The sequence below is a fragment of the Ooceraea biroi genome, chromosome 8, assembly GCF_003672135.1.
Source record: "Ooceraea biroi isolate clonal line C1 chromosome 8, Obir_v5.4, whole genome shotgun sequence".
Classification (NCBI taxonomy): domain Eukaryota; kingdom Metazoa; phylum Arthropoda; class Insecta; order Hymenoptera; family Formicidae; genus Ooceraea; species Ooceraea biroi.
In genome coordinates, this window is record NC_039513.1 from 12,677,106 (window position 1) to 12,700,956 (window position 23,851).

The 23,851-nt window shown below is 47.9% G+C and overlaps 1 protein-coding gene across 1 annotated transcript in view; it reads right to left on the bottom strand.

Moving 5' to 3' along the window:
• LOC105276377 (neurogenic locus Notch protein) overlaps window positions 1-23,851 on the bottom strand; it is a 237,979-nt gene that overhangs the window by 116,869 nt on the left and 97,259 nt on the right. Inside the window, exons 3-5 of the mRNA XM_026971668.1 lie at window positions 19,445-19,716; window positions 17,067-17,262; window positions 862-995 (exon numbers count right to left, since the gene is read on the bottom strand). Of these exons, the coding sequence (XP_026827469.1) occupies window positions 862-995; window positions 17,067-17,262; window positions 19,445-19,716 (602 nt within the window). The remainder of the gene's footprint in view (window positions 1-861; window positions 996-17,066; window positions 17,263-19,444; window positions 19,717-23,851) is intronic.

Here is a 23,851-nt window from a genome sequence, read left to right on the forward strand (position 1 = left end):
ATCCGGGGAGCGAGGAGGCCACGCTAGGCTGACCTCGGGCTTTACATTAACCATCCACCATGTACACACGCACGTAAATGGCCGCATAGGGGCCACCCCCGGTCGGCTCGTACCTGTTGCACCAAGTAATCACCGCCCTGCAAGGGAGACGCTCCTTCTCTCTCTCTCATCCATGGCTCTCTTTCTCTCTGTCCTGCACGTTCACGGGTTGCGCAATGGGCTGAGAGCAACGGGGGGACTTCGTCGTCCATCGCGCTAAACAGAGTGGAACGAGGACCCCGAAAAGTAGGCGGTCTCTCGAGATCCCGTAGTGAATTTTCGGAGCACGTCTGGTAATTGGTTGGCGAGGACGTGAAAATGTCGCATGACTCTTCCGCGCGGTCGAACGATGAACGCGAGGATGGGAAACCACTTGTCGCCGTCGTGAGAAAAGTTTCGGGGCGCTTTTCACGGACGCGAAATTCGGGGTTTCGAGAAGAGAACCGGAATCGCTTATTATTCTGCGGAAGCGAGACACGAGGGAGAGAGCGAAGGAGAAATCGCTCGCCCAATTACGCCTCCGTACATAGGATCATCGATCGTGGAACTGCGATCCCCGAGGCACACAGAGATCTGGCGGAAAGGGGGGCTCTGGCTCCCCGAAGCGCGTAGATTCCGCCGTTTAATTCTTGTTACCTTGCAAAACAATCGTCCGCGTTCGCGCGTGGATTAAAATGGATTAGAACGAGAAGAAGAGTGACGTATGCGCGAGGAAGATTGTACGTACTGATGGAAAAAAGTTTCATGTTTCTGCAGGATCGGCGGGGTCCATGGCGGCGATTTTATAACGCGATATTAGAGACAAAAAAGCGCAGTACTTACCATCGGGGCAGATGCACTCGTATTCGTGCTCGCTGAGCTGATGACACGAGGCACCATTTTCACATGGTGACGGGTTGCAGGGAATGTAGTCGCTCTCGCAGTTCTGCCCGGTGTATCCGCTCGAGCACATGCATCTGCAACGCAAAACAGAATTAGTGTTAATTCGAAAATTCCATTTCAATGTAATTCAAAGAAAAAATCTTTTAGTTACTAAATAACGCTTAATATCGATTTTTCTATGTGTAAATAATGGCGTGGAGTTATATGCGCGATATCGGCTTTCCGTGTAGCGCGAGGAATAGCGCGTAAGACGAGTCCACAATGAAAATGCAAGACAATTCCACCGGTTTCGCGTCGATGTTGATGACGATAATTGAGAGAACACGATACCAGCAATCACGCCACCCGGTCTCACTCGATAATTATAATATGGACGTCGGAACGTGATCGTGACTCGCGAAAGTTATGGGATTCCGTCAAAAACACATTTTCCCTGACGGCGCGTAATTTTGATATGGGAATCATTAAAAAATCGGCAGACGTCTTTCTTTATTCGCAAAACTGTCATATTGCTCGCGTGACAAGCACGAGACGCACGATGATTAAATTTTCTTTTAAAAGTCACTTTCTGCCCGTAAGGAAATTTCTTCTTCGCGCGTTAGGATCGTCACTCTCAACATGACATTTACGCGTGTGCGGCTTCACTCCCACAAATATTAATATCTCCCACTTAGCGACGAGACTCGACGATTATTTCGTAACTATCATTCTAAATGACTACGCACGTATCTCCTAAGTTCGCGCTTAAGTCACGTTAAATACTCGAAGTAGATTTCTACGAGCCGATTCCCAGAGAGCTAATGACAATAAATTTCTAGAGAGCCTCTAAATTTCTAGAATGCCAATAAATACTGTTACATTCGCGATATATTAATCATTCATCGCGGATTTATCAATAATGACAACAGGTAGATTCAATTTATTATTTTATCTTGCGAGGAATGTGAAAAATAGCGCACGGGCATCTCTCTTTGCATTTCTATTTAGTCTCGCAGACGCACCTCGAGCTGGCGACCAGCAGCAGCAGCAGAAACACGCGCGTGACCCTCATTTTCGCTCGTAATCGATGCCCACGGACGCTCGCAGCTGCGGAGGAACGTAATCCTCATATTTCGACGAGAGTGCCGGGGCGCGAGTGCTCACTCGAGCAACGAAACCACTTTTTAGAATTCCTCTTTGCCCTCTCCTGGTTTCACGATAAAATTCGAACACACCCACGGTACAAACACCTCACACTGATTCAACCCTTCACAGTTCACTGTAATCACAGACCTTCCTCAGGCCTCCTTCACACATGAGAGAACGTAATCCAACTTAGTGAGCGACAACGAATCGTGAGAAGTTCATAGAACTCATAAAATTCCGCGAGCGTGCAGTGTCGATGGTCACCACGATCAGCAAACAGATAATCCAATGGACCAGGGGGTGGTTCAGTATCAATGATAACAGTCGTCAAGAACGGCGAAAGTTCACAGAGTGCGCAGGTTCGACAGGATCACCTGTCGCGTGAACCAGAAATATGCAACAGACCCGGCATTGGCTATACATAGATGTTTGTCTTTAGCGAGTTAGAACGAATCGGCGTTATCTGCAAGTTATCCAAGAACAAACGGCGTATCCGTATTTATTCGATTCGCGTCGACGGCGTCCTCCCGGGGATATCACCGCGCCGAACTCGAGGCACGGCTCGCCCTTCCTTCACGGCACGACGCCAGCAGGCCGTCGGGGGTTCTCTTTTTCATCGTTCCCGCGCGCTACCGTCTCATCATCACACCCACCCACCCCTCGCGAATCCTCCGCAGGTCAGAAATTCCACGCCGAGCGAAGCGAAACGCCGCGGGCGATTTTCCGCAGCCGTTGCCTCCCTCTTCCCGCCCTGCGTGCGGATGCCCGATCTCGCGCTCTCCCTCGTACTCTCCTCAATAACACGCTTCCGGTCCAAGTGGCACCGCCTGTCAACGCGCGACCATTCGCGACTCTTCGAACCTTCACTGGTCCAGGAATGCTGAATGTTGCGCTCAATATTGCACTCGGCGATTGACGATTAAATCAATTAAGTTTCTTTAAATCCATGCGAAACGTTTACGTCCGATCATTCGATTAACTTGATCGCCGGAGTCAGCAGTGATGGAGAGAGAAACACACGTCACATACGCGGACCTCGCGGAAGTCGACGGTCGACAGTCTCAGAACTCGATCTCATGCCCCTTCTCCTAGAAGAACGAGTTTCAAAGTTCCTCTCTGAATTTCTCCGAGGAATCCGACTGTTTCTCCACGTTTAAATAACACAAAGAGCAGTCTCGCGCGCGATCGCTCGTCCGCTTGCAATCCTCCTCGCCGAGGAACGTCACTGCGCGGTACACTGTGGCTCTTCGCAACGATACGGGGTACCGTTCGTATCCAAGGATTAACGCAATCGATCACACTCTTCTCACGATCACTTGTTCTCCGGATCACGCACGCGATCATTCGATCGGCTCCTCGCGCGTGCAAGCGAGAAGACGCTGCGGAACGGAGATAAACGCGACACGCGCACCGATACGTACATCCCCCTCGAAAGGCTGGCGACTAACTAACCTTACCTTCCGCGGCGCACCGTACAGAGGGCACCGGCGATGCCCACCGACCGACCGATCGACCCCTCCGCGCGCTCGACTCCATGGGGCCCCCTACTCCGCCGTGGTCGTTGGGGCCCGCGCGCGCTTTCTCTTTCTCTTCCCCCGTACTGTGAGACTCTCCTCTTCCGCTCACGCTCGCTCCCCTCGAGCTACCCCCCTCGCCGTGACTCGATCTTGGTACCCGATCGCGATGAACGCTGCTATCGTCTCGCCCGCGCCGCTCGGGGGTACTGTCTTGCGCAAGAGCGTGCCTCCTCCTTTCTTTTTTCTTTTTCCCTTATTTTATTATTTGAGTGCTCGATCAGTGCTGACTCGAATTTGAGTTAACTGAGATTTTCTTTTTTGGTTTGGTCGAAGAGTGAATTTTTCCGCGCTTTTCCGAGCGGGAAGGGAATGTAGGATGGAATATTTGAGCCCGTGAAATCCCGAGCCCTTTGGATGTATGCAAATTCGTCGAGCAGGACCCTAATCCACGCGATTAAGACGAACGTGCTTAAGTGGCCCCGAGTAAATACGCCTTAATCGATGCTTTCGTGGTCGGGACATGGTTGTGCCTTCAGTCGGGTTCCGTTTGCACGGCGGTAACGTAAATAGGTAAATCGGCAAAACGACGGACGTGTCCGGGACCGGGTACATATTTGGGAAGGACCAACCGAGTCGCGGCAGGAAACAGAAAAACAGTGACTTGCGCAAAAGTGCAGGTTCGCACGGTGCACGAGATGTATGTATCTTTCGAGACTCTCGAAATGATGTTAAGGAAATTTAAATAAGCAAACTCGCTTGCACGATTAAAGACGCCTACCTTCGGTGCTCAGCTACCGCCAAATTTTCCTAGCAAACTGTCATTCGGAGCAGCATAAGAAAATAGCAGCAAGCATGAGAAACATCGTCCATGAACGCGTACATCAAAGCAAAATTTGTCAATAATGAAAATTACGAACGTTTGCCCATTTTAGGAATACAATACGAGGAACATAATGCAAGCATCCTCGCGAGGACATTTCGTGAATTAACCGCATCCATGATATAATACATATTAAATCGTTCAACTACATTTTCAATCGCGTCAGCCGATTAGTCGTGAGGGGTGCGGATACTGCATTACTCGAACGATCCCCATAATGGAGGTGGCCGACTTGAAAGTTTAATTTTCGCTTGTTTACCCACGTCGCGGGAGGCACCCTATCCGGAGGGACCTGCAGGGCACACCCTGCTGCCCGAGGGCGTACTTTCAAGCACGCGGGGGGATGATGATCCGCGTTTTCCCGTTCCCCGCGGGGTATTCGACCGATCGATCGACGACGTTCTCTCTCTGTCTCTTTCTCTCTCTCTCTCTCTTGCTTCGACGTCCTCGGGGCCCCGAGGAAGTCGGCCCCTCGACACGTTGCTCGAGCGTCGACGAGTCTCCCTAGACTTAATCCATTATTCCGCGTGACTGACCGCGAATGATCTCCGATACATTCGATTTTCGAGAGGCCGCTCGATCGCACGTAGATTATCATCTCCGTTCGCGGTCGCAACTGCGCGCTCAATGGTCCTTAGAGAACGTCATTCCGCTCGTGTTATGGAAAACGAGATCGCTCGCGATAATGTGAGAGCTTGGAAGATTATACGAAAATATGCCGTGGCATTCCGCGCGAGTTGATAAGTGAATTTGGATTTTTTTTTCGATCGATGGTGGTCGACTTTAACTTTGGTTAGCATCAAATAAAAATTGTTTAAATATGTTAAAATATTACTGATTTAATTTTTTCCTTCTTCTTTTGAAGAAATATTGTTTGTAATATTATTGTCCTGAACATTAAATTAATTTTCGTCGTTGAAAATTGTGCACGATTTTCGAGCGGACGAGCCCGAAGCACCGCGCCGAGTCACGCCGGATTTTTCCGGCGCAATTAATTATTGTCCGGCCGCTTTAATTAATTAGTCATCCGATAAGCGTGATCCCTCGCGCCAATTAAGACCTCAGTGTCCAGGATCGAGCCTGGCCCCGACGCGGAGAGCGTTTATGTCGGCGCGATCGCCGCGCGAGGGAAGCCGCCGGGTTCGCCCTGGCTCACGATCGTGCAACTGTAATGCAGATATAATATCGATGGAAGCCGAACGTATCTATATGATAAAGTCTAATCGGCAAGTATAAACATCTCACGTGCGGCGCATGATCCAAGTAAAATATACCGCCACCAACGGAATGGCGCGGATGCAACTAAATAAATTTATGATAAGTGAGGAAACTAGCGATACGCTCGCGTGACGATCACGGCAAGTTCATGTGACGATCATAATCTACAACTTTACGAGTCCACTTTGTGCGACCCGATTACGCGCTATTACACACGAGCAGAACACCATTCTCTCGTGTATGCCTCCCAGTAAATCAATCCACTTTTAAAAAAGCCGTGTTAAATCAAATCGAAATCATTGTTGCCTCTTTTCCGCGACGCTGATTGGTTATCTCGATTCGCGTTGTGCGTTATGTTCAGTTTAGATTACCATCGCGCGGCTGTCTTCGCGTGGAGGATAACAATTTGGTAGAGTGTGATAATTGTGCATATAATAAATAATAGATATAAGATATTATTAACCAAATTCCTTTATTCTTGACCAAAACTGGTTTGTTAAATAGCACAGAACTCCTTGGAAAAAGAAAAAAATTTTAATGGCTAGAACTTTTTCATTTATTGTTTTAACGAATTTTAAATCATCGAGAACTCTAGGCAATATGCCAATTAACAATATAAAGAGTACAGAACTCCTCTAAAAAGAAAAAAATTTTAATGGCTAGAACTTTTTCATTTATTGTTTTAACAAATTTTAAATCATCAAAAACTCTAGGCAATATGCCAAATAACAATATAAATAGCACAGAACTTCTCGGAAAAGAAAAAAATTTTAATGGCTAGAACTTTTTCATTTCTAAATTTAAAGGATTTTCAATCGTCGAGACCTCTTCGCAATATGCCAAATAACAATATAAATAGCACAGAACTCCTCGGAAAAGAAAAAATTTTAATGGCTAGAACTTGTTCATTTATTGATTTAACGAATTTTAAATAATCGAGAACTCTAGGCAATATGCCAAATAACAATATAAATAGCACAGAACTCCTCGGAAAAGAAAAAAATTTTAATGGCTACAACTTTTTCATTTCTAAATCTAAAGGATTTTCAATCGTCGAGACCTCTTCGCAATATGCCAAATAACAATATAAATAGCACAGAACTCCTCAGAACAGAAAAAAATTTTAATGGCTAGAACTTTTTCATTTATTCTGGCGATCTAAAGGATTATTTAAGATATTATTATTATTCGAAAACATTATTAATATTGAAAAATAAAATAGCGCGCGCCTGTGTTCTATTAGTATAGTAAATTCCAAATTAACAAGTAACTTATTAATAAATAAAACAATCGATATAACGAACAGTAAGAAATTTTTATACATTTTCCAAAATCGTAAAGTAAGGACTGAATTTCGTAGAGTAAAGACAGTCATTTCGCAGCTATCGTTAGGCACACGCTGTCCTGCTTCGAGACGCGTCTTTTTATTCGGCCCTGAGACGATTCCATCTGATTTAGTCCCTTCGCCGTAATACGCCGTGTGGAATTCGCTTTTTACATGCCGGACGGAATAACACGGCGGCATAATTTCGCCATTCGCTTCGACGGCTGGTTATTTCGTTGCTTCGCGAGCGTCAGGACGAGCACAGCATAAAGGAGGGGGCTGCACCCGAAGGCTCACCCGGGGACAACACCATGAAGGAACGAGATCGCCATTCAGCAGGAAGAAGGACGAAGGGAAAAAGATCGATCCGTAGTCATTTTTCAAGGGCTCCGCTCGCAGGAACTCGCAGTAGCTCGCGCGCCGCGACAAAAAGTTGCTTTTTCATGAGGCCTCCCTTAATACGCGTCTTCTCTCGTGAAGAAAAGGGAAAAAAGGGATCACTCGGAATTAATCGAAGATCCATGCATCCGTTTAAAGGCGCAGTCTGGAGGTAGCCGGTAGTCGCTGTCGATGGTTCCGCCGTTGGCCGCACCGACAATTGACACGGGTTCGCGTTGCGATTTAACTGACGTCAAATTGGAGCGCGGACAGTAGATTGGATTCGCGAGGGCAAGAGAGATGAAGAGAAAGAGTAACTCCTGAGTAGCTCCTTCCATCGATCGTCTTTACGACACCATCAAATTTCACGACGAAAGCGTCTCCCGGCGGAATATTAAGTGCCCTTCGGTTAATGGCGCTCTTCCTTCCACGGCACGGTGATACGCGACGCTTGATCGTCGATGTATTGCTTCGAATAATGTGAGGAATTACGGTATGTCGCCCGTCATCATCGACCACGGGGGGAATCATTATTCCGTGGCGGACACCTGCTTCCGCGAGCGATTTGAGCGACCGTTTCTTCGCGTCCTTTCGTCTTGCTTATTTGCTGCTAAACTATTTTATAGTTATAAAACACGCAAAGAGTAATGATTATATTCGTCCTAGGAGTATTCTCGGTACCTTAACGTCGTCGTACCTGAATGCGCTAATAAAACCGCGCGTTCTAATGCGCGCGGGTACGCAATGTATCTCGATGATTTATGTAACGCGCTCGCTTTCTCCATTGTACGGAAAACGGGCGAGCTGAGCGGTCGAGTTTTGACAGCGTCCATAAGCAAGTGAATAATCGCGTCTTGGTTTGCGCGTGGAATGAACGGGCCGAGCTTATTACCGTGAGCCGCGAGATAAATCCGCGCGAATCTGACGTTTGTTCCGGTTCGAGCTCGCGTTCGCGGCTTCCCATGGTTTACGTAACGCCCGCGATGTCGATGGAAATCGCGGGAAAATGATTCGCGCCCCACCGATCGCATCAAAAGAGAGGTATCTCTTTTTCCGTCCCTGCAAACCTTTGCGAGTGCTCGAACTGGACCTTTAGATCCAATATCGATTGCACAATAGCCGAGTATCGCAACAGGTTTTTACGTAAATCGAATGTACCGTACACGGTCGCGTTTACGGCAACGTCCATTACGTCCATTATGCACTTACGCTCCTCGTTTGTGTTAAAACTTTTTGCTCGATCCAGTGCGGCACACGCTTGTAAGAGCTCGCGATTATCGTCCACCTTTAATATCTTTCGCGGACAAATCGCTGCGAAGAATGTCGTAAGAACCGGTGCGTGGAACGGCGAGGGTGTGTAAAGCCGACACCCCGACATCAGAATTCTATAGTTCCCATTAAAGCTCTTCCTTTTCAAGAGTTCGACAGTCCTCTATTATTATATTATTTAAAAATAGTGTTGTTGAATAGCGAACCCGCAAGAATCGACGTTTGTTCCATAACGATTTTTCGGCTCGCGGATCCTCAATTTGCGTGGATTAATCGCGCGAACTCGAGCGACAATTAATTCCGCGTTGGTCGTATCACGCATTTCCGGTCGCGTGACGTAAACGGATGCACAGCGCGCGAGTAAAAGTAAGGAGCGCGTAACGCCGGACTAACGCGGCTTTGACGGCACACACACGCGCGTACACGCACTTGTGCTGCTTTCCCACCGCCCTAATTGCCTGAATTGGTCGAACTCGATAATCATTACGTCGCCAACGCCACGCCGGCATCATACAATGAATACGGCGAAATAAAACCCCGCCTCCGCCGTGATGGAATTTTCGCGCGGCTGCATTCCGTACACGGCACCGCGATTGATTAACGGGAGCCAAATCTGGAAAATTGGTCCGATGGAAGGATGTAAGTGTTCACATTTTCACGAGAAGGGAATATAAGTTACGCTGAAACTGTACAGTTTAAGTACAATTCGTCAAGGTCCCATAATTACTCGTTTCATCAAGTTGTCTTTATCGACTATAAAACTATGATTACTAAATTACTAAATTTTCTTCATTAGTATTACAGAGAAAACACAAGTTAAATATATGAGTCAACAGATAAATCGATTGTAAGTTTGCACGAAATCCGTATCAACGTTCGTTGACAAAGTTGCTCGGAAGACTGTCTCTCGTGGTGGAATCACATCTTCAATCCTCTATTATCCAAGACGAAAACAACGCATGTGTATCGCTCTAATTGGCTGATCTAATCCTACATGATGCTGTCCGTTGAAGCAAACCATGCAAAAACAATACCCACCGATGGCCGGCAGTGAAATCCCCGATCAGTGAAAATTCAAAATATGTTATACAAATTCATACTTCATAGTCACGCAAAGTACATAATGAAAATTCTAAATTCTAAAGAAATTCCACAGTGTTAAATGCGTGCGTTAAAGGGATACCGTGCTCTGTCCAAATAATTTTTAATTAATAATTTTTAATTTCCCCATGAGATCCTGGCGAGATAAATATTAATTGACACACGGTGGAAACGTAAACCGGGCGGGGATGGCGAGAGTACGGGGCGAGTATTGTTCGCTGGGCGGAATTGAGATATCTCCAATCTCTCATTCGCACGTAATCATATTCACACGTCTTGATGAACATGCATTAGCAACGGGGCGAGCTGCACGACACAACCTGCCACGTGACGGTTCCTCGCCTCGTATCCGCGCGCGAGATACTTTTACTTGTTGCATAAGTGTCTTACGCCGCGCGTGTAAACCACGGGCGATTTGCATTTTCCATCGAGGCGACGCGTGTCCGCTTCCGTTTTCACACACTCGGCACTCGACACGGATCGCCGATTGGAACGCTTCAGCAGCGGCGGCAGACCTTGCGAGCCTTCGAGTCGCTCGATCGCCTCGATTATCCCATTGGTATCACCTACGATTTCCAGTTTGCCTTATAAATAGCCGACGCAGCAGCGTATACATAGATGCCGGCAACAATCATCGACAATAAGCGCTCGTGGCTGCACGAACGTGTGCGCAGGAGATCAGAGAGAGTATTATGCGAGAATGCTCGTGCCGATGCTGATGAATGCACGTGCGTGCGATTATCATACTTGATAAGCAGAAAAAATTTATGAATTTTGCAAATCGTTACAGTGGCCTGCGTTATGAATTTAGATGCAGGAAAGTACTACTTGTCGCTCGCATAATCGCGCGTGGAGGCAGAAATGTTCTTTTTTCCTCTAAAAAAAGAGGCTGCTAATTAAAAGTGTCAGCAAAAGACTTGTGATTAGATCCTCAATGAAAGATGCGTCATTAACGCTGACACGTTTTCTTTTTTCTTTCAAAGCAAAAGAAAAAAAAGAGGACATTAAAAAGAAGAGAACGAGATACTCAGCTTTAATTGGAAAAGAAAATATCCGAAGCGGCCGGAAATCGATTTCCTCATCGGCCATGAATTATCGTGACGATAAGCGATCGCGATCGCACGTCATCAGGACTTCAAGGAGGGCGAAGGAATTCGCCCTTGAGTCCCCTGATCGCTCCCGCCCGATACACCCGACTGACGACATTATTATTACGGTTAATCATGCAATTCGTGTCGAGACCATATGCGCAACTTATTCTCGATTCATACACATGTAACGGATTACGCGCGGTCTCGATTCCTAACAACGCGCGGTTTCCGCGAGGTCGGGCGGATTGGCAATTCCATCGACGGTGATGATTGCGGTGAGTCCGCGTCATCGGCGTCGTGAAACCGATCTCCCGAGGAAGCGTGATTCTCTCTCTTCCTCTCATCGTGATGTCCCGTCGAAAAGACCGGCATTACGTAAAATAATAATACCGGTTTGACGATCCCCCGCTTCGCACGATGTACGCGGAAACGCTCGCTCGTCGAGGACTCCTCGAAACGGCACGGCGGCTGGGGATGGATGAGGTTCGCCAGGAATTCCCTTAATTATTCCCAACGCTCGCGGATGACTCGCGTCCCCATCTCCTGTTCCTTCCCCGTTCCTCTCCCGTAAAACCGCCGGGGAGGTGCATCCCGGGCACGCTATCTCGATGGGTCATCGACCAGATTCTACGAGATTCTTTCGGCTTGTCGCGGAAGGACACGGGCGGACGTGCCGTGTCAGCGCGTGCCTGCAGTTAATTAGATTCGAAAAAAAACCTACGTAGACAATATGCATTTTTCGTCAACGGTCAAACAGCCCGATAAACCGAGGCTGAGACGAGATATAAATTTGAAGCTCGCCCCGAGATTGCTCGCCCGATGCTCCGTCGCGCTTATAAGCGCATTCGCGCGAATTAATCCGACACGTCCGCTCGCACCGAGTTCCGATTACAGCGAGCGCCGAGGATGACGCCCGTCACGTTAAATGATATCTCGCGATACCGCGATATCGCCCTTCGTGCCGGAATACGCTCGACTTTTCCGCTAGACCGCACGCCATGCGTGAAGCGGCACCATAAATTTTCCTCGAGCGTTCGCTCACGCAATTACTACACCCGTTTAGTCCTGTCCGCAAATCCTTTAATCCGGATTTCCTTTTTTCTGGACGTAGAAAATTATTTGCTCTCGAGACACGTTGCGAAGGAGATCTGCGGCCCTCTGTGTGACCAAATCTCTCTAAACCGTTTCGAAATCGGAGAAATTTGTATTGTACACGTCGCGCGAACTTTAGCTATACACCGCGAGTTTCTTACGAGACTTGAATTAATCAGAGAAACAGAGAGAGATAGAGAGACCCAAGAAACACGTCGCAAAGGCATAGACATTTATTCTGCATTTCCAGTTCCCCATAAGAGCTCTTTTACCCATTTGATTAATACCCCTATCCTGTTCTCCCGCAATTTTCACGTCATTTCCTTAAAACGCGCCACGACGTCGGAGCTCGGGGGTGGCTGGCCTCATGGTCATTTTGTCGCGGTCGCGACCGGACTCGCGTATCGCGCGAGGATCGTGACTATAATTTTCGGTCCGCGGCGTTTACGACGCCGGACGCAGTGGAGACGAGATGAAAATAGTAATATTCTACGAGGCACCGGCCTCCCACCTCGTGCACTCCATGCAGAGACGAACCTGCGTCGCTTAATGGTACCGCGCGGTCTAACGACCATCACGAGCAGGCCGGCGGCGACGTGTTACAAGGGCGGAATATCCGAAAATGCCCGTCGTCGCCACGCTGGTCACGTAGTTATCGGCCGGTTATCAGAGAAACGGGTTCTTCGAATTGCTCGAGATCCTCGCCTTTTTCCCCTCAGGCCTCTTCCTGCGAGAGAACGACTCCTGCTTCGCGACCGGATGACCCGTGGCGTGACCTCGCCTAGGTCCCTCCTTCGTCGCGTGGAAAGCGGCCTCGGATCGCTCGCGGAGCGGACTCACGGGATGAGACACATAAAACGCGCTGAGACGGGGCCCGGCTCGTACGTGCCGCCGGCACGTAGCAACAAGGTGGACGAGGTTGTGAGAACGAAGCCCTACTTCTTCTTCCTCCACTTCTTCTGCTTCTTCGTTGCGGCCCTCAAAAGTTTCACGGAGCGTGCGACGTACGTCTCGGATGCTCCTACGTAATTTCGTTACCGGGAAGGCAAGGAGGAAGAACGAGTAGATACATCGAAAATCGTGACTGCTTGCGAATATATATTATAAATCATCCGGAGAAATAATAAATGACTCTTGATTACGCGCGTTTCGTGGAAACCGAGGCGGAGCAACCTTGCTCATGGCGACCGCAAATGCGCCGTTGAATAAATACGCGTATGAAAAAATGTAGGTATAAAGAGAAACCCATTTACGAAGAATTCTTCAAAGATTATAATTATTTCGACAACGTTGATGCGAGGCACCGGCGCCGGATCTTTTCGTTCCCGCCGGGAAAAGGCCGCCAGGTGCGAGATTCAGCTAGGAGAGCCCAAGGAATTTGACCTGTCGGGGTCAATTCTGCAGCGAGCTGCAGCACACTGCCCGAAATTGCTGCGGAGGCCACGCTCGATCAAGATTCGCCGTTAAGTCCGTCCCGGGGTGATGGGGTACCACCGGTCTTCGTTTTGCCTCGCCTCCGCTCTATTAAATTCTACTTCGCGGAGATTATTTCATAAATCACGTCCCGCGAGCACACGCACGCCGGATTCCACCTACACGTTCCTCCGGCGATTCGCCATTGTGTTATTTGAGGAACGAGACAAAGGCGAGCGCATCAGACACCGCGTTAATACCTTATCAAATCACTTCTGAGTACGCTTATCGCTCGATATAATTCGTTCCGCGTGATTACCCGATTTGCATCGACAACGAACGCTTTCATCTCCTCGCCCCGTCGCGATATTGGCTCCTAGAAGATTAATGATAGAGTTCTGCCAGCAAAGAATGCGAATTCTGCAATAACGGCCGAGAACGGCTGCTGTCTTAAGTAATATCTTTATTTGTTCATCGCGTCGAGGAATTCCAGCGCAGTAGCCAGCGGGGGAGGGACGAAGAAGGAGACTCGTCACGGCCGAGAACACAATGAGCGGGAAAAACGCACGGGTTACGTAATTCGTGAAAGAAGCGAGGAACCAGTCGTCCGTACGACGAAAAAGGAGACAATCGCGAGAAAAATCCGCATGCTCGTATTCTTGCACAGAGGTCGATGCGGCATCATGCGCGCACGATCGATTCGACGGGAAAATTCCCGGTTTTCCGCGGCTCATCCAAAGGAGAGAGAGAGCCTGACCGGATTCCGCAGGCGGGATCGACGGAATCAGTCGCGGACACGGTATTCAATTATTCCCACGTCGAAATTTTGCGCTCGCGTGAAGCGACGCCCGCCGCCGTCGCCGCCGCTCGTTTCGCGCCCTCGCGTCACGGGGGCGGCGCACACGTTACGGTACCCCGGGTATCCCCGATCCTACGTAACAATTTAATAGCATAGTATCTGCGCCCGACACCACCTGGCGATCAGGTATGCCGCATCAAAGTCTTTATTAGGCCCCTCCTCTACCCCCGATTGCACGCCGCTGTGACCCCGCTTGTTCATACGTTACTACTTCGCGCCCCGTTTTCGGATACACGATAAAGTCCGATATTGCATTGCGATTGAATCGAGTTTATTTGATTTTTGATCAGCTCGATATTTCCTCTTCTTGTTTCTATCAGACATGTATTAAATATGTTACCCTTTTTTTAAATAAAAAAAAAACACGATAAGGCAAGTTTGAAAAATGATTGATGATGGAAATGGATTGAATATGTTATATTTTAATTTAAAAAATTAGATTTGCCACTTTCTGCGACTTTCCTCTGTTTTTTGTGTCAGAGCATGTGAACAAAGGGGCGCGTCTACGTTCCTTAATGGCGGTGTCGGACAGAACATCAATATACGGTATGTTCAGATAGATGCATGCGGAGGGAAAAACGTGTGCACAGTGTACGCGCTAAGGCAGATTAACAGGACCTGAGGAGAATTATCGGGTAGCACCGCGATTAACCCCTCCGTGATATTTATTAGACGGTCGAACCCCGATTATCCTCCGTCCGCGCACGCTGTTTCTTCTTTACTTCGCAATTTAAGCGGATAACCAGAAATCTCGTGATCAAAAGCGTCACGGCAGCCTTTCTTCGCCCTAGTTCTTCCCTCGATTTTTATACGAAGAGATTATATGTGCTGCAAGCGTACGTGCAAGCGAATAGCAGTCGCGGTATTCAGAATGATGTCGCGCTAAATCTTTGCCTTGTCGAAGTCATCACGTTCATTGAAAAATTTTAGCCTCTTTAAAATCAGCAAAACTAAACGGTAATAAAACATGAAAACTTAAAAGGTTTTAATTGAGATATAAAAATTGAGATATATTAAGAAATAAAAAAATGCTTTGTCTTTATTTAAATCTCAACATCGTATTCCAAAATCATCATATTTCGATTATTTTTATGACAACGCATTACCTTCGAAATTGATGCGGTATCTTTGTTCTGCAAAAGTAGCCTAATCGATTAAAACATTCGTCGTTTTACGAGGGCAGGTTTTGCTCATGCAGGTCTCGAAAACTCGTGACGGGACAAAAATGAGTATATCGTCAGCCGCGTCAAGCCTGCATCCCTCCGGGTAACGAATGTCGATGGGTCCCCTCAACAAAGTCTCTTCTCGCCACTCACGTTAAAAAAGTTAAAAGTAAGCGACCTAAAAGTACACTATGTGCGCTTACACACGCACGACCTCGCGTACATCCGCGCGCGCGCGTGCATCGACATAATTCAATATAATGTAGGGACTAGCGACATTATCTGGTCCAGCGCAAGTCAGCTTCGGACTTCGGGCCCCCGATTAATCTCGACTCGATCTCAACAAAGCGCGGATTTATGGTCTCCTCACGGGGCCCGAATTCATGTTCCCTCCCCCGCTGAAACCTGTTCTTTGGCGAGCTCGTTTCTTTTCCGCGGTGAATTTTCGCCTTCTTTTTTTCCCTCGTCAGGCCTGCTGTTCCTCCTCTACCCCCGTCGCTCTGCTTCGGTTTCTGTGTTTCTATTATACTTTTTCGAACGACCGCCGCCGACCGGAACTCGTGCCACCGCGTGCGGATCCCGCTCGGAATCCTCCACCTTTTGATCTTCCACCGCATTTTGATCTTCGCGTTTCCATCGTCCGCAGCTTCCAAGAAGCTCGTTAACTTCATCTCATTATCCTCCGCGTTATTCCAAGTTACCTCGACAACGGAGTTGCACACGCGAGTTGCATATTTCGACTACCTTCTTGCTACCGTCAAAAAAATTCCTCCGAAACGATTCATTAAGGAAACGCTCTTTCTCTCTTCCTCCCGATCGCCGTCTTTCCTCATTTTGCGATACTTAAATCGTGATCGAGACTCCACAAGTATAACGGAGGTAATTTCTGACGTAAAGAAACGCGGTCGGATTACGAGCGAAATTAATAATGAGCCGTGAGATCGACTCGCAACATCCTCGTTGCTCGTTGTGCGTTCCGGCATCCGTGTTCAATCGGTAATATTACGACGAGAGAGGATCAACGACACCAGCAACATTAGGAGACGCATCTCCTTCGAGCGGGCTGGCTCCGCTCTTATCCGTTGCGATCCACCCTCATTTCTTCGCATATGCAGGTCCCGATTGCTCGTAGAATCGATTATCCGCGATCGTGACCGTACATGCTGCACGCAGTGATTTCGGAATACTCTCTCGACCGTTTTCTTCGGCCGCGCGTGCTTGCGAGATTCCTCTCGTCGAGATGCATCGAGCGCGATCATTTTTCGTCGAACGGGCAGGCAGGCAACGAGATTTTGCTGCTCGCTAAATTACAAACCTACGTCTCATCTTAACGGAATCTCGGTTTGAGACGTTTCGCACGAAAAAAGGAAAAAATGCGCAAATGCTTGGCTCGCCTCGAGTAAGTATCGTGTTAATATTCGACCAGCTTGAATAAGCTCTCCCGCGAGAAAGGGACACTGACGTATGGAAATAATTAGAAAGTCCGGTTCCCCAAGGTATCTCGCACGCGGACGACATTCCGTCGATAATTACGCGCGAGAGCAACCGCACTGGAACGCCCGAATAAAAAATGTCGAATTAAAATGTCTCCGAATTCCAATCCGGTACTCGTTCGCACCGCCGTGCACGATATCTCGCAACCGTTCCGCAGACGCGATAAAAGAGGTACGCACAATGTGAAACGGCGAGCGTTATGTCGCCGTCGTTCGACTTACTTGTAAGATCCGTGGATGTTCTTGCAGGTACCGTGCATGCACGGATCCCTATCGCACTCGTCGATGTCGTCCGCACAATTCGGCCCGGTGAAGCCAGGTGCACACGTGCACTTGTAGCTGTCTTCGAGCGAGCGACACTCGGCCCCGTTTCGACAGGGTGACGAGGCGCAGTAATCCTGTCGCTCGCAGTGCTCGCCTGAAAAATAAAAGAAACAGGCTCGGCGTTATTCAGCGTCTCGCACCTCTCGTACGCACGTTCTCGTTAACGCGTGACGGGAGAACCGCACGCACCACTCTCAACGACACGTTAACGTCCTGGGAGAGAACTCGAATCATGATTTAATTTCGTGTTACAAACTACCCATGGGTCGCGTGTTTTTACCTTGCGGATGACTTAATCTCGCCCCCCTGGCTCGCTTTAAGCCTCGATTTAAGCGGATTTGCGAGATTTGCAGCCGCAAGGCCCAGCGAAAATATTTACCTGGCCTGGATGAAACCGACGACAAAGGAAACGAAAGGGTTGGTTTCATACTGTTGAATATAATCCGGGATAATTAAAAATACTTCAGGGGTGTCCCAGGTTTCTTCTATTTCATATTGCTTGAAGGAAATATCGCCAAAGAAAGGATCGAACTTAAACGTTGAAAGATTTTACTCTCTCAAATAAATTCCATGTAGATATTTGTACCCAAGTATCGCGCATTATAAAATCGTACATGTTTGCTTGGAACTCGTGACTTAAAACATGGTATCCCGGAGGGGTGCTTAAAACCTGAGAACCTCGATATTTTCATGCGAGAGCTCGTACGCTAGCTCGCTGGAGACCACCGTAACGCGCGCTTGGAGCTTATAAGGCCGAGAACGTTACGGCAAAAACGTCCGAGTAAAATTTCGTAGACGAAGATCCCGGTGGAGATAAGAATAAATTAGCTCAGCGTTTCTTGCCAACTCGCATTCGGTCGGCGAGTAGAGATATCCCTTAAGACGGCGATAATGTCGGACGGCCGAGCGTGTATCTAAGGTAAAACGTCCCTTTCTCTGCCTTCCTCTCGCGGGCCACTACTGATTAGTGGAACTAATTACCGGAGTCGCTACTTGCTCTCTCGTAGCCAAGATGTCTTTGCTTCTGCAAGCTGCGTCGTGTACCCGCTACGATCCTAGCGGTGCTCATCTCCCCCGCGTCTCGCGTACTTTTCGCAAAAGCACCTTTGACTTCTAATACGCATTTGTTGAAGAAAACCGTGTACTTTATGTGTCAAAATCGTGAATTTAAAAGGAAAGCTTCTGTATCGTGTTACACATACCATACACTGTTGCTGGAAACCTCTTCCCGCGGACAAAAATTTGGAATGGAAATAAAGTCTAATCATCTTCTTGTAAATTGACGTATAAAGTTCTCTCCATTATCTCTCAAGATTCAGTAAGTTGCCAGTCCAGCGAGGCCATTAAAAGTTCACTGAAACGCAGGAAACTGAGCACCACTCGTCCAAAGGTACCGCCGCGGCGAAATGCCGCATAGTTCTCCGCCAATTATCCTACAAGCACACACTTCAGCCTCTGCCTTGCCTTCCTCCTTCTTCCTCCTTCTCTCGTTCCCGACGCTTTTCTTTCGAAAGCCCTTCAGCGTTTCTAGATTTATTCGTCAAGCATACCAGCACGTGCTTTAGTACTCTACCCCGGCAAACAGTCGTAAAAGACATAATCGTATACCACGCCAGCGACTTCCGCGATCCGCACGAAATTGATATTGAGATATTGAGAAGTTGTCCGGAATAATTCCTGCGCCCAATATCTATTTTATTGTAAATTAACATTGTAAATATTAATTTTTATCGCGAGCAGCCCGATGACCCGACACGCGTATCGCGTCTTTCGATAATCCGAGAATGCAGATTTACAGTTACCCCTCGTCTCGGCATCTCTTTATGATTCTCAGCACACAATGCGAACTGGTTAATTGCAACATGTTATCGTCCCGTCTATCTATTAACCTTGCTATTCAACCCACGCGAGCCGATAAGCATATTCAAGCACTCGATGACTAACGCACGACCTATTCATTGTCGGATCTAATATGACTTGCGCAATTATGGCCCCTTAAAGATCCGCATAGTTTCCCATTAACACCTTTGACAACCGCATCGGTCTTGATCGCAAACTGCGATACGTAAGACAAAAATGCCGATTTGTTTTCTACGGAACAATAAATTTTCAAGCACAATTCACCGACATTCGCAGCAATCTGAATTGATCTTGAATTCTGATAAATATTAAAATGACATTTTTTTCGTGCAATTCGCGCATCTCCTTAAAATTACAATCTCAACTTGAATTCTCGGCTGTAAAATCACAAAGACGCAAATTGCTCGCTGACTTACCTGTGTATCCGGTACTGCACGTGCACACGTACTCGTGCAGCGACTTGAGGTTGCATGTGGCACCATTGAGGCAGGGCGAGGAGTCGCAGGCATTCTCGATCGGGATTTCACACAGGCTGGCGGTGAATCCCACGGGACACGAACACGCGAAGGACGGAGTGCCACCCCCGATGCTCTCGCGCACCCTGCACGAGCCACCGTTCTGGCAGCGCGATCCCGTGTGGCATGGGTTCAAGTGTTGACAGTACTCTCCCACGTATTTCGACGTGCAGCTGCAACAGAAAATTGCGTCACGATAAACATGAGGCTCTCTAAATTGTCTTCGCACTGTAATTGACGAGTTCTCGTCAAAACTTTCGCAAAACTTCGACGCCTTTCGTCAGCAATATCGAAATTTCGAATTCCGTACGGATGAAAAAACGGAGAGAGAAAGAGAAAAAGACGGAGGTCTCTGGGCGGACTCTCGGAGGGACCATAATATGTTTCTCGCGAAAAGGTACGATCGCTCGCGTTGCGGTCGAGACTTCCACGAAAGGCCAGAAAGACTCAGCAAAGTCTGGGCCGCCCTTTGTGGCCAGTCCGTTACACGGTATCATTAGATTCATCGAGTAAAGCACCTAAAACTTCGCGCGCTTCGTCTCTCGTAATTTCTCCGCGGAATTCATCGGAGTTCGTGCGAGCCGGCATGAGAAAGGGCTCGCGTATCCTACCAGACGCGCTTCGGGACCAAGTCCTTTCGTGATCTCGGAGAACGCATTCAGAACTCGTCTCCCTCCGAATCCGTATCCTGCAGATCGCATTATCCGTGCCTACTGTATGCTCACGTCGCTATCGAGAGAATCGTTCGCGACGAAACTTCATCCGACAATTATTCGCACGCTTCCGATCTCACGTTCGATCGATTCCAGGAGAGAGGGATTCTGTCCTCTCTCTCGCGCAGAGCGGGTCACGAAATGACACGGGGGAGAGCTAGATGCAGAAATACCGTTTCGACGACGGGTCGCCGACCGCGCGACTTGCTTAAGGGGGTATTCTAGTGTAGCGTGTCAGAAAAATCGAATTTTTTTGGCATATTTTGCAAGTATATGGTATGGAAAATATGTCTGCGAGAAGATTTAGCCCGATTCGCAAAATTAACAAAGTAATAGCACCTAATAGAAAATAACCTCCGGCGCGCGCTCGGCGGTTGGACCGCGCGGCACACAACAGAGCATTGTGTTAGTATTTTAGGTAGGATCGGAAGATCGTTATTCTTTGAAGGTCGTACATTTGAATTGGAGCCTTTGTATAGCACAGGTTATATAGTACAATGAATCTCTAAATTCATTGATTTGGACTTTTGCTCCAAAACATCTCCATGCTGGCGTGAAAGTTGTTGAAATAGCAACATTCTTGGCAGTTATAATTTTCAATAAAGGATTTATGCCAATTTTCAAACTTATGAACGTGATGGGAGTTAGTATTGGTCAGCAAGCGGTGATGTACGCAAACTCCCGGAACGAAGCTCGTATCACCCGCTCGGAGCGGCGCTCCACTAACTTCTCTCGAGATCAGAGAATGAATCGCAGGGAAGAGAGATCAGCTCTGCAGGACTTCTACGAACAAGAGGAATGTCCCCTGTATGGCCCTGGACTAGCCGATTGATCGTAAGTAACATTATCTCTATGTAATCAGTATGAAAAACTTTAAACGTGTTTTTCTCGAAACCACGTTTTTCAAATTGGTTCCCATGATATCTCAAAAACCAGTTAATCAATTGACTCAGGCTTTTGCACACATCTTCAGTATATGTGTGGCTATAGCCCCTACCACAATCAAGTCGAAATATTGTTGTTTGGAATTTCTACAGCCCTTCAATGGTGAAAAAAATGGCACAAATCGAAACTTAATTTTCTCAATGAAGTCATGTTTTAAATTGTCAACATTTTTTTTTCATTCTGGTACCTGCTATAGCCACACTCATACTAATTAAGAATCTCTTTGGTTTTTTTGTTTCAGATGAGCAGAACAGCTGAAATCATGGGAACCATGGACCAACTTTTTTTTTCATGTTCTTATTTAATATCATGTGCAGCGCTTATTTATAGTTATTGTCTACTACAAAAATTTGGAAACATACACCAAATATGTATGAATAAGCAGGGAAAACCCTGCCTCAAAAAACCTTATACTTTTTTCAAAAAAAATTCACCAAAATAGCATACAAATTCCGCTTTTACACTAGAATACCCCCTTAATAAGGCGATTACGCTGCCGCGGTGTTGTGTCCGCGATGAAAAAAGCTGCGTACTAACGGGCCCTAATGATCGCCGGATCGGGCACTTCATAGTGCAGAGCGCAATCGATCGCCGCCTTTACAAGGGTAGTCTCCTCGATCGATATGCCGCGAGGGAACGAGCCTAGGAGAACGAGCGTGCCCCCTTAAGGTAACCTGCGTCTCCTAGGCTGGTCATAAAGATTTTTCTCAGCCTAGCGTCCTTTACGGCGATCCCGCGATACCCTGGCTGCTGCTACCTTGAAAGGACCTTCGTTACTTTCTTACGGGCACAGGACAAATTGCAGCGCGTCCGCGAAACGAATTCGCTCTCTCGAGTTTGCTCTCGGGAGCTCAACGCGCTTTTATCACTCGACGGCATTGACCTGTTTGCCGCTGCCGCGATTTCGCGAAATAGCATCGAAGAAAATGAATCCACGGGATCGCTCGCGCGGAATCGCGGAAATCTAATGAACGAGACAAAGGTGCCTCTTATGCGGCTAGATTTCCAGCGTAAGCGTCGCACATAATTCAAAACTACAGTCCAATTAATTTTTCATTGTATAGTGTTAATACCAACATAATATGACAATTCCGTAGAAGACCTATGAATGATATCGAAACATCCGGAGACATCGATTCTCGGTACTGCTCAAGAAATCACGAGAGCAACCTCGGATTCCCGAAGCTTGTCCGGGAACGTTCTACATCGATTTCGATGGATCCGAGACTTGAAATGTATGCTGCCCGCTCGCGTCGATATCGCCGATGCAATCAGTAGATTAGCGATCGACGGTATCCTCTGTCCCAGAGCGTGGACAGGAATGCACCGGGCGCATTGTCCTCGGGGTGCGCAGCTGCGAGGCTGCCTCACCTCGCTTCTTTTACCGCTTTCCGTCGCGTGTGCGCCGCTTAGAGAGCCGCAGCCGGTATCTCTATAAACGGAAGCGACGATTCCACGGCCATTACTTGCCCGAGAGCGGCGAGTTTCTTCTTCTTCTCCGGCTACCGGTCAGGGCCGGAGAAACGGCGTCGGATTTATCGACTTCCATCCGCGAGTCTTCACCCTCGAACCCTCGACGAGCGCGATCGAGTGTAGGAGTGAGTGCCTGCCGCGGCGGAAATCACGCGGAGCGAACTTGATACTTTGCACGTACCATGTTACACATGAGTAGAAGAAAAGAAAAAAACAAAAAAAACCATTATCCGAATGAGATAAAAGAATCACGAGGAAGGGAGTTAAGAACGTGGCATTAACGCGATGTTTCGCTACCGGTATCTAGAGCGATAAGTCGATCTGGATCGCGCACGATCAGGACTGTATTTATCGACGAATGTTGTAACGTTCCGGTCCTGAAATAATCTTGCAAATACACAGATTGGTATCTCCCGCGTGAGCGCACCGATAAAACGCGAATGCGTGAGTAAGCAGGAAGAGAGAAAGAGAAAGAGAGAGAGAGAGAGAGAGAGAGAGAGAGAGAGAGAGAGAGAGAGTGCAGTCCTGACTAGACTCGTGTTATGCAAATGATCACTTTTTCTGCGTTGCTCTTGATACGCTCTCGGGATTGTCGCGGTCCCGAGAACGCGTTTTATTAATTCAGCCTTCCAGGAGCACGTTTTGCAAGCGGCCACGTAATGATGTAAATTACGTGAACGCCAGTATTTGGCAAACGAGCGGAGCGCTTTGAGCAAGCGAGCGCTCCGCTCGACGATAAGACTGTCGCGCGCGCAATCGGCAAAGCGTGCGAGCGCTTTCGCACGTTTATAAACGCGCCGAAAATGTCTCGAGCTGCCTCGAGACGGCTCGCCGCGTTTAATTGCGGCGAATATCAATTACCGGGCTATTTAAACGTCGTTGCGCTCGATACTTCGAGCGCGATTTACCGTAAGCGAGAGGAGAACATGAGACGTCTGCATGTATTTCGTATGCGAGGATCGTGACAATCTATCGCTAGACATTGGAATAATGCTGTTCTAAAATATTGTTTGAATGTGTATCATGTTATCCTCCTCCTCCTATTCTAAAAAAGGCGTGTTAACTTCGTGAAGTTCTTTTTTATCGAATATTGAGGCCTCCTTTTCGCGATGCTGATTGGTTCTCTCGCTTGGCTCGAACTTCGTGTGACTTGAACTGTTGCGAACGTCAGAATGTC